This window comes from Lipotes vexillifer, unplaced genomic scaffold (genome assembly GCF_000442215.2).
Source record: "Lipotes vexillifer unplaced genomic scaffold, Lipotes_vexillifer_v1.1 scaffold352, whole genome shotgun sequence".
In the NCBI taxonomy this organism is placed as follows: Eukaryota; Metazoa; Chordata; class Mammalia; order Artiodactyla; family Lipotidae; genus Lipotes; species Lipotes vexillifer.
Window position 1 is genome coordinate 1,335,993 of NW_006776684.1, and position 14,441 is coordinate 1,350,433.

Below are 14,441 nucleotides of genomic sequence, written 5' to 3' on the forward strand. Positions count from 1 at the left end.
AGAGGTTCTGCCGGGGGGTAAAGAGAGAGGAGTGCTGGACTTAGACCAGGCCTAGGGGGAGGGGAGAAGACAACTCGTGTAGGTGTAAGTTCTGCCTAAACGGTGTCTGCAGGATTTACGAGCCCGGGAACGTGGGAAGCGAGGGGTCAGCCCGTTCCAGAATCTTCCCAGGAGACCTGGGGTTTAAATCTGTGGGTCTGACTCCTGATTCTTTTGTGGCACGTACTGAGCCCCCAGCAGCTGTTTGTTGAATGAGTGGATGAGTGAATGAATGATCACGTTAGCAAATGAACCAACAGTGTCGCCGAGTTACCCGGCGGGTGGGGGAGGGCCTTCTTTCGGAATACCCTTCCTCTTATCACCGAAAGGAAGGCGAGGACTGCCGTGTGTCCTGGTGTATCCCATGGAGTGAGACAATGTGTCTTTCCTTGAATGGAAGTGTGCTCACCAGTGGTGGTGACAATAATGTCAAGAGCTTAGATCGGATTCAGACAGACTTGGCTTGGAATCCTGGCTTCGCAGTTGAGTTGCTGAGTGATTTGGATGAATTACCTAACTTCTCTTAAGCCTCAGTTTCCGCACTTGACAAGTGAGGGCAACACTTCATATCTAATCGGGTTCTTTTGAGGATTAAACGGTATAAGGCAAGTAAAGCCTTTAGCCCGATGCCCAGCACAGAAGGTAAATGCTCAATAAATGTTAGTTCTACTGTCCTTATTCCCCAGGACAGTTCCTTCGGCGAGGGGAGGTGTTCTGGGATGACCTGAACTGCACCATCAAGTGCCGCTGTCTGGATTTCAACAACGAGATCTACTGCCAGGAGGTCTCCTGCAGCCCCTACGAGGTGTGCGAGCCCAAAGGCAAATTCTTCTACTGCAGCCCGCTGGAGACCAGCACGTGCGTGGTATTTGGGGAGCCGCACTATCACACGTTTGATGGCTTCCTCTTCCACTTCCAAGGCTCCTGTGCCTACCTGTTGGCCCGACAGTGTTTGCATACTTCCAGCCTCCCCTTCTTCAGCGTGGAGGCAAAGAACGAGCACCGGGGGGGCTCAGCCGTCTCCTGGGTGAAGGAGCTCTCGGTGGAGGTGAACGGCTACAAGATTCTCATCCCCAAAGGAAGCTATGGAAAAGTCAAGGTGAGACCCTCTCCATCCTTCACGGGGAGATGGAGAAGCTGGAGGTGCTTCAGCCTGGGAAAGACTTTCCCAGATCTACTGCTGATTGCTCTTTGTACCAAAAAGATGCATGGATCTTTGTAAAGATCCGTGCAAATATCTTGTAAAGTTCTTTACTAGGCTAAATTTTGTTTGTACAAGAGCTAACCTAAGCTTTCTCTTTGACATGTCTATCTGCTGTTTATCTTAAAGTACATTTAACTTCTTAGTTCACACACACACACACACACACACACACACACACACACACACACACACACACACACACACACACACACACACACACACACACACACACACACACACACACACACACACACACACACACACACACACACACACACACACACACACACACACACACACACACACACACACACACACACACACACACACACACACACACACACACACACATCCAAGCTCAGACATAACTGGGAACAGAAGTAAATTGTTTCTCATGAACCTGGCTTGCAACAATGGCAGCCACATGGCCATGCCCTGGAGACAGTGTAAACACCAAGTACAAACCCGTAATTCACTACAGCTTTTGATTAACAATCCTCACATCCCCCCATCCTGTTTACCCAAGAGCTGTGGCTTCATTCTCAGAGAAACGTCCAAACGTCCAAACTGACTGGCGTATCCATAGGCACTGCCTGTCCAGGCAGCTGGAGTGGGCTTGGTGACTTCTTTAGTGAAGCCTGGGTGGAAAGTTCCCCTGAAAGCTTTAACCCTTTAACAGAATCCCCCACTCCTGCTTGGAATGGGAGAGAACAAGGATCTCTGTGGTTCCTTTAGCGTATGCAAATGACTCCTGTCCCTGTCTACCTGGATTTCAGGCTGGGGCATTGACAAAAGAGGGAGAACAAAAAGCCAGTAGCAATTACTCAATTTGTGGAGGCCCCAAGTTTCATGATGTTAATGGAGACCTCACGGCAACCATGTATTTATTCAAGCAATAATAACCAGGACCGCAAGGGGTTGATTGCTTCAACCCCATGCAGTCCTTAATCCCCAAGCATGGAGATCATCACAGAGATTACAAACCAGAACTGATGCCAGTGTAGGGAGGTCTTTCTTTTTTAAAAAACGTGTTGTAGTTTTAGTTGATGCAGCGTGTCCAACAAAAGGCAGCACCAAGGAACTAATCCCACTTTTTCTGGCTCTGCCCTTCCTAGGTCTGTGCAGCGTTATCAGTGTCATAATTAGAAAAGTGGGCTATTACAGTGGTTAAAATGCCAGTTTGCTTGGTATTTGGTTAGTCTCCCTAGAGACAGCTCTGTAAATCAAATCAGAGGTAAGAATTCGGCTGCAGAAGTTTGGAGTTTTTCCCTTTTAAATTTCTGTTGTGCTGTTGAGCACTACACTTGTCCTTGTGGATAGATGCTAACATTTCCAGCTAGAAAAATGTTTGCTAGCAATCCCCTACTTCCTTGCCTTGTGGGGATGATGTGTACAATATCTGAAGGTGGAAAGAAAGCTTCATGCTGTATTTTCCTATTTTCCATTTTGATTAAAATTCTTTTCCCTTCACAGTCAGACTCTTTTTTTTAGAAGGAAAGGGACACCAGCCCCTTGCTTTCAGGCCCAGCAGCTCTGCTAATTTTGCGTGGCTCTCTTCCATCGTCCGAGCGTAGGGCATGGATTCCTCAATTTTCTGTAGCGACAGGGAGATGTGGACGTGAATGTAAATGTTTCAGAAAGAAAAGGTTATGTGATTCCAACTGCAAGCAAACAATGGGTCCCTTTTCCTTTTGCCAAATGGCTTCCCAGCGTCTCTGAATACACCTGCCCTGCTGGGGAGGGTGCCTCCATGGATGGCAGAGACCCCACCCGGGGTGAAGTGGGGACAGGCAAGAGGGGGTGGGAGGCAAGAAGGAGCCTGATTTGCCGACTTCCAGACCCGCAGGGCGGGGCCTTGCAAGCAGATCTTAACGAACAGGTTGCCTTTCTCCATATGCTGGGATTAGGAACTGGGCTCTGAATATGCATTTTCCCCCTTTGAAATGTTCTCAAGTGACAAAGTAAACAATTTAGGATTGTGTATGCTAATAGGGGCCAAAGAAAGCCAGCTAACATCCATATATAGTAAATGCCTCCTTCTAACTAACACTTATCAGTTTTCATCTTTCTCCCCCAGATAAAACCGAGTAGTTTAGGGTACACCAGAGAAAAGAGTGCCAACGCCAAATAGCTGATGGTGACGAAGAGCTGATTCTGGGGTCAGGTCTGCACAAGCCTTGGGCCACCACTGCCAGCTGAGTGGCCTCTCTGAGCTTTACTTTCTCCATCTGTAAAATGGGGTAATCGTGTCATGTCTAGAAGGCAGGGCCCTTGGCTGTAGTTTGGACTTGGCTGTCTCAACTCAGCACTGAACAAAGGCAGCAGGAAGCAGTGGAGGGTCGGGTCCTGTCACCCACAAATTATGCAAGCCCTGAATCTCAATTTCCTCATCTGCAAAAGGGGGAGATGGTAAGGACCTGCTTAGGTTGTTGTGAGGATGAAACAGGATAGCCTCACATGCGACAGCTAGTACAAAGCCTGGCACCCGGTAGGCACTCAATACTCATTCCCACCGAAAGTTCTTCTCATTCTAAGGCCTTGTCCTGCGATGCGGCTTCTCTCTCCCGACCTTGCTCCCACCTAACCTTGCCCCTACCCACTCCTGGGAGAGACATGGTTAAAGGGGGTCCTGGCTGGTACACAGGGAGAAGAAGGGAAGCAAACAGGGAGACTCATCAACGTTGGCTCATCAGGGTCTGAGGACTGGGACAGCAGGAAAGAAATAAGAAGCCATGGGCTGGGTGAGAGTCCCCAGCTGCTCCCATTCCAAGCCTTCTGGGGTACAAGCACAGGACTCTATAAGGTGTGGCTGAAACTGAGACATGCATGAGAAAGAAAGGGGGAGAAATGACCACTTATGCTGAAAAAGAAGGGAAAATCTGGGCAACGCCGATGGGCAGCGTAGGGACACAGGCAGTTGTGCGTGGGACGAGATCGGATGCAGCAGGGGGACGCTTACGACATCCAGAGACAGTCCCCCCCGCCGCACCCTGTGGCTTCTGCTCCGAAGCACAACCACTGTCCTTTGTTAGCAGGGGCTGAGTGAGAGGAGGGGAGAGCATTCAGCGAGGGAGGTGTTCGGCATTTACGTACGATTATACCGCCTTGGAGGACATCTCAGCATAGAGCAATAGACAATAATCACCCAGCGCTCTCGCTGGCTGACCTTCCTCAGAGTGTGGCTTTTCTCAGCCTTGTTGGCTAACTTGCTACCTGGGAGATAAGGATAAATCAATCAACCCCTGGGTGTTGTTTTTTTTTTCTACTTCCTGCTCTCATAGGATGGCTTACATCTCAAGCCTGTTTTTTTGTTCCCTTCCCCCATGAGTCATACTAATTTCTAGGGACAGAGAATTGTACATGCCATTAGCCATGGTAAACCTTGGGAGCGATGCTTGGACAGTCTATTGTCTCATTTCCTAGACAACCCAGAGAGTTGCAGCAATGGTGGCACTAAAGACCCTTGATCTTTCTGTGTGCCAGAAATCAGTACAGGTGCAGGGCAGCCTGGACATGCACTTACAGTCAGCCCACCAGGGCTGTTCTAGGACTAACCATCCACTCCAGCCCTCAAAAGTGATGTCTGGAGATGCCAGGCACTCTAAGGGTGAAAAAGAAGAAAACTAACTCTCTGTTGGAGGCTCATCAAGCCACTTACACATGGGACTCACTTTTTTTTTTTAACATCTTTATTGGAGTATAATTGCTTCACAATGGTGTGTTAGTTTCTGCTTTATAACAAAGTGAATTGGTTATACATATACATCTATCCCCATATCTCCTCCCTCTTGTGTCTCCCTCCCACCCTCCCTATCCCACCCCTCGAGGTGGTCACAAAGCACCGAGCTGATCTCCCTGTGCTATGCGGCCGCTTCCCACTAGCTATCTGTTTTACATGTGGTAGTGTATATATGTCCACGCCACTCTCTCACTTTGTCCCAGCTTACCCTTGCCCCTCCCCGTGTCCTCAAGTCCATTCTCTACATCTTCGTCTTCATTCCTGTGGGACTCACTCTTGATTCTTCCCCCATTTCTCACTCCCCCCTACAAAAAGCCCCAGGCCCTGCGGAGTGTCCACCACAAGCTGTCCCTCCTCCACGTCTGGGTGCAGGTCAGGCCTTGCCCTCATCAGCCCTGGCCTCCAGCACCAGTTGCCCGCCTGATTTCTCTGTTTCTAATCTCCACCTACTTCAATATACCCTTTGTACCGGCCAGAGTGGACTTTCTTAAACACAAGTCTGACCACATCATTCTCTTACTTAAAACTTTTTGGAGCTCTTCCTACAGAAGAAAAATCCAAGTTGTTGTTTTGGTTTTTGTGGCGTTTTGTTTTCTCTTAAAAACATGCTTCAAAGGCCCTCCAAGATCCGTTCCCAACACAGAATTCAGAGCAATTCTTCCAAAACGGAAGTCAGATCATGTCGATCTTTTGCTCTGGGCGCTCTCTTCGCTCTCGGCTTCCCTCAGAGTCACAGCCAAAGTCTCTACAATGGCTGACAAGGCCCTGCCTGTTCTGGCTGCTCTTATCTCTCTGCCCTCCCCGACCACTGCCTGCTCCTGGCTCTCCGCTCCGGCCACACTTGCCCGTGCGAACCCAGCGCCCAGCACGCTCCACCCCAGGGCCTGGCCGTCCCCTCTGCGTAAGCCAGTCTCACCCCAGATAACTGCACGGCTTCTTCCTCATCTCAAATATCCCCTTCCCCGTGGGGTCTTCCTCGACCCTCCTGTCTAAAATTAGAAACCCTCTTCCCTAGCACTTTGGATCCACATTCCCAGGTTTATTTTCCTGCAGAACACTTTTCTGATGTTGTTATGTATTTTACATATTGGTTTTGTTTGCTGTTGGTCTCCTGAAGAGGAATAGACAGTTCCAAGAGGCAGAGGTTTTCGTCCGTTTCACTCATTGCTAATCCCCAACTCTTAGAACAGAGCTTGACACACAGAAAGGGCTGAGTTGACATCTGCTGAATGAATGGACCCTGCCTGTGTCCAGCTTCCTCTCCAGCCACCCATTCCCTTCCCTCTGCAGTACAGTGACACCCCGATGACTGTCCCTATTCTCATGCAGCTACTCCTAACCATGTGATTTTTTTTTTTTTACATCTTTATTGGAGTATAATTGCTTTACAATGGTGTGTTAGTTTCTGCTTTATAGCAAAGGGAATCAGTTATACATATACAAATTGTTCCCATATCTCCTCGCTCTTGCGTAACCGCGTGATTTTATTCACTTGTCCTGGAATTCTCTGCCCCCTACTCTTCCTTTGGCTGCTTCTGTTTATCTCTAAAGACCCGGGTCAGACTTAACTGCCCCTAAAAAGCCTATATGACCCCCCCTCCCCAGGCTGGATCAGCGGTCAGGTACCGTTCTCCCACCGCATCACTGCATCACCTATGAACGCACATTTAAAACTGTATGTGTCATAAATGTCAATTTGCGACCCTCTTCCTCAGTAGACCCAGACCTCATAAGGGGCAGAGGGACAATTACTTTTTTTATTCTTTATTTCTCAGCACCTAACATCGTGCTTGGTACCCAGTAGGTGTTCAAATTTGTTGTGTTGAACGATGGTATGACATAGGCCTGGCATCAGGAAGTGACAGGGTGAAACACTCAGAGAATAACACCAGGGCAGCCTCAAAGCTCCATGGTGGGGACAGTTTATGGAGCACCTTCCAGCTGGGAGGAGGGGTCGGGCTGCTAAGGGCAGCGAGGGGGTCATGGAAAGTATGTGCCTTTAAGCTGAGACTTAAAGAACGGATTTCGAGGAGAAAGGGGGAAAAGCCAGGTAACTAGTCTGTCAAGAAAAGACGTGAAGCTGGCCCAAGAGCCAGCCAGGAAGTGTCGACAACCACCTGGTCCCCAGAGGGGTTTAGAGTGGCACTCAGCAATGCACGTCTGTCACAACCCAAACGCCGGCCTGCTCTCGAAGGTCCTGGGGCCTCTGCCTTCCTGGGAGGCAAGCCCGCCGGCACCCGAGCCTTTGGGGGCCGCTCTCTCTGTGGCGCCGAGTTGCCCCGCCCTCCCCCCTTCCCTGACCGCAGCTGGCCCCGCTGCCCCGGCCCCTGCTCACCTGCCTGTTTGCTGTTGCTGTTGTTGGCAGGTTAATGACCTAGTGGCTTCTTTACCCGTCACCTTAGACCTGGGGGCGGTGAAAGTCTACCAGAGTGGCATGTCTACTGCCGTGGAAACGGATTTTGGGCTCTTAGTGACGTTTGACGGCCAGCACTACGCCTCCATCTCCATCCCAGGCTCCTACATCAACTCCACTTGCGGGCTTTGTGGGAACTACAACAAAAACCCTCTGGATGACTTCCTGCGCCCCGACGGCAGGCCAGCCATGTCAGTCCTAGACCTGGGAGAGAGCTGGCGGGTCTACCACGCCGACTGGAAGTGTGACTCGGGCTGCGTGGATAATTGCACCCAGTGTGACACGGCCACCGAAGCCCTCTACTTTGGCCCCGACTACTGCGGCTTCCTCAACAAGACCGACGGGCCCCTGTGGGAGTGTGGCACTGTCGTGGACCCCATGGCCTTCGTGCACAGCTGCGTGTATGACCTGTGCAGCGTGAGGGACAACGGGACACTCCTGTGTCAGGCCATCCAGGCCTACGCCCTCGTGTGCCAATCCCTGGGCATTCCGATCGGAGACTGGCGAATCCAGACTGGGTGTGGTAAGCTGGCATCCTGTCCACATGGAAGGCCACGCCTGTGCAGGGGGGCCGGGAGAGGGTTTCAGGGCTCCTCGGAGAGCTCCCTGTTAAGACACATTGCCCGAGAGTCAGGGTGAGGTTGAAATATAGCAAATGATAAAGAACAAACTGTAAAAGCATCTTGACCTTTCTCCTCACCCAATCCTGTGGCCAGAAAACAAGAAACCACTGATGGGCATCCGTGGTCAGGAGACACGGAATGCGTGGCCGGAAGAGGGCCCTTAGCAGGGGTGGCCCGGGCAGAGTTGAGCAGGGAGGGGGCCGTTTCTGAGCTGGAGGTGGCTGTCCCCACGGCTGTTGGGGACATGTGGACACTGGCCTGGGGAATCAAGAGCAGCCTTTGGGAGAAGAATGCACCTCCCAGATGGACCCCATGGCATTTTTGTCCTTGGATGTTCCCTCTCTACTTTCAGTGCCTTCAGGTTCTGTGACTCCTGCTCTAGAGCATTTCAGCTGGTCCAAAAGGGGCAGTAGACAGGGCAGGTAGCAGACCCGGAAAGAGGCCTTGTTCTAAAATGCCGGGTGGTGAGGAAAAAAGCCCCCAAAGTGTGGGAAATCCAGCTATCCCCTTGGAATTACACTTTTGGCTTGAGCGTTTGGAACAATTTCGCTATCTTATGTTTTCCTTCTATACAACTTACATCTCTCTCACTTTTCCTAGTTATGTAAATGTTAAAAACGAGCAAACGAAAAACCAAATTCCTTCTTGGAATTTGGTTTCTTTCCTGGTCCTTGGTTTTCTCCATATGAGTAAACCGAAAATTATTATCCATGCATTTGAGAGTGCTATGGAGGTGAGATTTAAAAGTTTCTTTCAGTTCCAAGGCCAGAGGGCAATTTTTTCCCTATCTGTATAGGTTGGATTCATATAAATCAATATGTATCAGAATCAATTCTTAGAGAATTGATCAAGCTACTAAAAGACAGTATATTTAAATGTTTTTGTGTGTGTGGACTGGCCAGCCTCTATCATGCCTGGAGTATCCATATCCTGATTCAAGCTGAGATTGAATATGACTTCTCTTTGATCCTTGTGTAATCCAAGAGCATCCAATTGCCTGATTTTTTGCCTATAATGGCTATTTTTTTTCTAGTGGTACTACTATCCTACCCTCCATGTTCCTCTCCCTGTCTCTCATTTTAGTGGGATGAATTGTATTTAATTCAGAGAACTCGTCTACCAGGCTCTTGAGCCTCCACCTGCTGGGGTCAACCAGACTCAAACCAGACTCAGATGTTCTTAAAATAAGAATCGAAGCTTTCCAAGGCAAGAAGGGCCTTCAGAAGGCATCCAGTTCCAGTTCAGTCTCCTGGGGGAATAGGCACACAGGTTCTTTTCAGATAGCTCAGGTTCCTTCTTATTTTTAATATCCCAGAGAATTCATTTACACAGTCTTCTTTGGTCCCTGTTTGAAAGTTCACTTTTTCAAATTCCTCCTCTAAGAGTTAGATTTTTCATTTCTCCTGTGAGTTGGATTTATTTCCTCCTAGGAATGGGCCGTGTTCTTTAAAGTCAGACCAACTTATATGCCCATCAGTCGAAGATCTTAAACCATCTCGATGGTTGTAATTCACCCAATATCAAACCTGTATTGAATAATCAGTCGAGTCTAGTTAGGATAGGAACCTGAAGTTTTATTTCAGTCAGGATGATCCAGTGAGATCCCACTCCATCACATTGCTCCGTAGTTCTACCAAAGCAGTTGAGCTCCTTGCACACCCTCAGTCTCCCTTCCCCCAGTGAGTGGTGGCTTGGCCCTCCCTCTAGGTGCCAACTGGTCCAGAAGGAGCGTTCTTCCTCCAGGCCCCCGTGCTGGTGGATCTGGCCGGTTAGCCCCTGGGTCATTCACCTTGTCACGCTCTCTCCTCTCCCCTACGTCAGTGTCCATGGTGCAGTGCCCGAGCTTCAGCCACTACTCCGTGTGCACCAGCAGCTGCCCGGACACGTGCTCAGATCTGACGGCCTCCCACACCTGCGCCATGCCCTGCACGGAGGGCTGCGAGTGCAACGAAGGCTTTGTCCTCAGCACCAGCCAGTGCGTCCCGCTGCACAAGTGCGGCTGTGACTTCGACGGCCACTACTACACCATGGGCGAGTTCTTCTGGGCCACGGCCAACTGCACGGTGCAGTGCCTGTGTGAGGAGGGCGGTGACGTGTACTGCTTCAACAAGACGTGCCGTGGCGAGGAGGTGTGCACAGTGGAGGACGGCTACCAGGGTTGCTTCCCCAAGCGGGAGACCGTGTGCCTGCTCAGCCAGAACCAGGTGCTGCACACCTTCGACGGCGCCGCCTACCCCTTCCCCGTTGAGTTCTCCTACACGCTCCTCAAGACCTGCCCTGAGCGGCCAGAGTACTTGGAAATCGACATCAATAAGAAGAAGCCGGACGCAGGGCCTGCTTGGCTGCGGGGTCTCCGGATCCTGGTGGCCGACCAGGAGGTCAAGATAGGAGGCATCGGGGCTTCGGAGGTCAAGGTAAGACCCCTGTGGCCTTGGAGACTTTTCCGATGAGTCCCGCCAAGCGAAGGAGCCGCGCTCTTCAGGCTTGCCTGACTGCCTCTGACCGTGAGTGGATTCTAGGAAGGCAATGACTCCGAAATGGGAGCATTTTCTAACTGTCAGCACCAAATAAAAGTCCATCAGGTGGAGACCTGGAGTGAAGCTGGAATTCCTCGAATTAGAAAACTAGCTTGCCAGAGTAGCAAATACTCACAGGAGGCTTACTGTGTGCCAAGCACTATCCTAAGCAGTATCACGTTCATCCTAAGAGGTAGATAGCATCATTATTCTCATTCTACAGATGAGAAAACGGAGGCACAGAGAGGTTAAGGAACTTCCCCCGGGACACACAGCCATAAAAGTGGGATTCAAGCCCGGGTCAGCTGGCTCCAGAGTCTGTGCTCTTTACCCTGTACTACGCTGCATCTCTTACCTGTAGATTAGAATCCGTGTGGAGTAGCACAGCGGGTGCCTGCCATGGTGCCTCACGCCCTGCTGTCCTGGTCTGAAATACCCATCACTAAGCATGCAGACGCACAGATCATTAGTAAGAAGGAATCCTGGGCATCATCGAGTGCAACTCCTTGTTTTCATATGAGGCTCCCAAAGGGCTAAATGAGGGCTGTGGGCCTGACAGTTGGGAGGTGGCAGAGCGGGGTTGATGGAGGGTGAGGGAGGAGCAGATCTCCCTCCTCCCAGTGCCATGTGCATTTCATAATACCACATGACATCTAATTTAGAAAGCAAAGGTCAATGCAGTGAATAAAGCATACATCCACAAACTGAAAGGGCTGTGTTTTTATTCCCATTGACACACTGGCAGAAATTAATTTATCAAAATAGTAATAGGTAGATAGGCGGATGGACAGCTAGATAATTAGATATATACTGTGTGCTTCCAAGGGGCTGAGACACAGGAAAAGTAAAATCTGAAGGGAGAAGGAGGAGGCAGGACGTCGGGGGCAGGAGGAAGCCGCACGTCCGCGGTGACCGTTGCTCACACTTCAGTTTTGTTTGGAACTAGCTTAGGGTCTCACACACACACAAATAAACAGCAAATGTGTTGGATCAGACGAGGCTGGAAAGAAAGAAACAAAGATGCCCATGAAACAAACAGTTGATGTCTGTGTGGTTTCCGCACACTGTCAGCTTCCAACCTTACTCCGAGGGCTGGTCACGGGGCAGAGCCACGTCTTTATTCACAGCCTAGGAAATTGTGGGCACCCTGTGTGTATCTGGAACTGATGATAGCGATTTGAATTTTCAGGTGAACAGTCAGGAAGTGGAACTGCCTTTTTTCCATCCTTCGGGGAAGCTGGAAATTTATCGAAACAAAAACAGCACGACCGTCGAGTCCAAGGGTGTCGTGACCGTGCAATACTCAGACGTGGGTCTGCTGTACATCCGGCTCTCCACCGCCTACTTCAACTGCACGGGGGGCTTGTGCGGTTTCTTCAACGCGAACGCCAGCGAGGAGTTCTGTCTCCCCAATGGCAAGTGCACGGACAACCTGGCGGTGTTCCTGGAAAGCTGGACCACTTTCGAGGAGATCTGCAACGGGGAGTGTGGGGACCTGCTGAAGGCCTGCGGCAACGACTCAGAGCTGCTGAAATTTTACCGCAGCCGTTCCAGGTGCGGCATCATCAACGACCCCTCCAACAGCTCCTTCCTGGAGTGTCACGGCGTGGTCAACGTCACCGCCTACTACCGCACCTGCCTCTTCCGCCTGTGCCAGAGCGGGGGCAACGAGTCCGAGCTCTGTGACTCTGTGGCCCGGTACGCGAGCGCCTGCAAGAACGCCGGCGTGGAGGTGCAGCCCTGGAGGACCCACGACTTCTGCCGTGAGTTCGGGTGACGCCATGGGGGCGGCCGGCCGGGGCGGGGCATTGATAACTGAGACCGCGGATCTTCCTCTCTTCCTGGTGCAATCGCACTCAAGGACAATCTCATGAACCCTGTACATCTTCACTAGTCTGATGTGTCCTCTGGAAGGCTCGTCCCCCCAGACCAGACTATTGCGCATCTCTATTGTTGTTTCTAATCACACAGTCCCTCTTCGTTGTAGAACAATTAGCTACTGACCCTTGGTTCTGTCTAGCGGAGGGAGCACGTCATGTCAAAGGACCGGAAAGCTTTGTGATGGCTCAGTGGGCGCCTTCTCTCTTGGCAAGGCAGGACCCCATTCATTTCAGCACATGGTGATCAGTCAGGGTGCCTTTCCCGGAGTAGAGATTAGCCCCGCTCCCCAGGGCAAACCTGACAATGGTTCTTGAGAGAGTCCCATGGGCCTGGTTGTTCATTTTGCACCCAGAGTATCTGACCCCTCTCAGCAGTACTTATAGTAATGAGAATAATTGCTGGGAAGATGAGACATATAATCCCCTCGGTTCTGGGCGAGCCCAGGGGGAGGAGTAAATGGAAGGGTAGAAGGAGAAGTGGCTGAGGGCGGGACCCAGGCCTGGAGGCAGGACTGCCCCACCTGGACCACATCTCCCACCCCTTCCCCACCAAGAAGGTCGGCCCTCACGAAGACCAGCGCCACCACTGAGACTCCATCCTTTACATCTGCTTATGTCTCTTCCATTATATTTCTTCCTACCTAAGTTTGTTTATTTTTTTAACTTTTTATTTTGAAACAATTTTAAAGTTACAGAAGGATCACAAGAATATCTATATAGCTTTTACCCAGATGACCTGTTGTTAGCATTTTGCCCTGTTTGCTTTGTCACTCTCTCTCACTGACTCTCCGTTTGAAGGGAAGTTGCAGACATCATGCCCCTTTGCCCCTGAATACGTTAAGTGTATATTTCCTTAGAATCAAGACACTCATTCACAGCACAGTACAGTTACTGCCTTTAGGAAATTTAACACTGATGCGATAACTTAATATCCACTTCAGTTTTGCCCGTTGGCCCAGTCGTGTCCTTTATGGCTTTCCCCTACCCCTCAGTGCAGATCTAGTCGGCGACCACATGGGGCATTTAGCTGTCATGTCTCTTTGGTCTCCTTAAGTCTGGAACAATTCCTTAGCTTCTCTGTCTCTTATGATCTTGTCATTTTTAAAGATTACAGTCTCCCCCCTTTTGAAATAGAACGGCCCTCCATTTGGGTTGGATGCTTTGCCGTGGCTGGGTTCTGCTCTACATCCCACCCAGCCCCCTGCATAGGAGAGGCATGTTTTCCTCGTGGTATCTGGTCACATGTGGGGCACACTCTGTTCAGCCTCCTCTCACTGGTGATGGGCACGTTGATGCCCTGGTCAGGGGTTGTCAAATATCAGCACTCTGTGTCGCTACGTTTCTATCTTGTGACTAAGGAGCAGTCTGTGGGGAAATACTCTAAGGCCGTGCAGCGCGCTGCTTGTCATCAAAATCCCCCTCCTCGGCTGAGTGCCCGCTGAGGACTTTTGCTTGTACTGATCTTCAGCATGACGATTACATGCTGACAGTTTACAGCTCCAGCACTCTCTCCACTTGTACCCGTCAGCAGATGTCATTTTACTGTAAGCAAGAGCCCTCCTATCTCTTCTGCCTGCCTGTCCCCTATCTATCATCCATCCACCCATCCATCCATCTATTTATTTACCTCAATTATCTATCTATCTTATCCACATGGACACACAGATTCCTGTTTGTTTCAATGGTTTATGTTTCATATCACATTTGTTATTTTGGCATGAAAATTATGACAGATTTGGCCTGTGGGTGCCCCTTCCAGTTGCCTCCTACATCCTTTGGATATGCCTCTGTCGTTTTCTTACTTTCTAGATTAACGAGATGCTTCACATCACCTCTTAACCTTCCCTGCCCCAGCCTAGAATCAACCATCACTACGAGAAATCCTGATTCATTTTGGTGGGGAATGTTATTAGAAGCTATGGTCTGGGTGAGGCTTACCCATTGCTATTGGGGTACCTTGCCTCTAAGCCTTTGCAATAGTAACATCTTAGACAGAGCTAAGAATATCCCCCCCCCCCCCCCCCCCC

General features: G+C 50.3%; 1 protein-coding gene across 1 annotated transcript in view; it reads left to right on the plus strand.

Annotated features, from left to right (window-relative positions):
• Nucleotides 1-14,441, plus strand: part of TECTA (tectorin alpha) — a 71,053-nt gene that overhangs the window by 14,230 nt on the left and 42,382 nt on the right. The window contains exons 6-9 of the mRNA XM_007450613.1: nucleotides 726-1,138; nucleotides 7,348-7,918; nucleotides 9,840-10,432; nucleotides 11,724-12,297. Coding sequence (XP_007450675.1) covers nucleotides 726-1,138; nucleotides 7,348-7,918; nucleotides 9,840-10,432; nucleotides 11,724-12,297 — 2,151 coding nt within the window. The remainder of the gene's footprint in view (nucleotides 1-725; nucleotides 1,139-7,347; nucleotides 7,919-9,839; nucleotides 10,433-11,723; nucleotides 12,298-14,441) is intronic.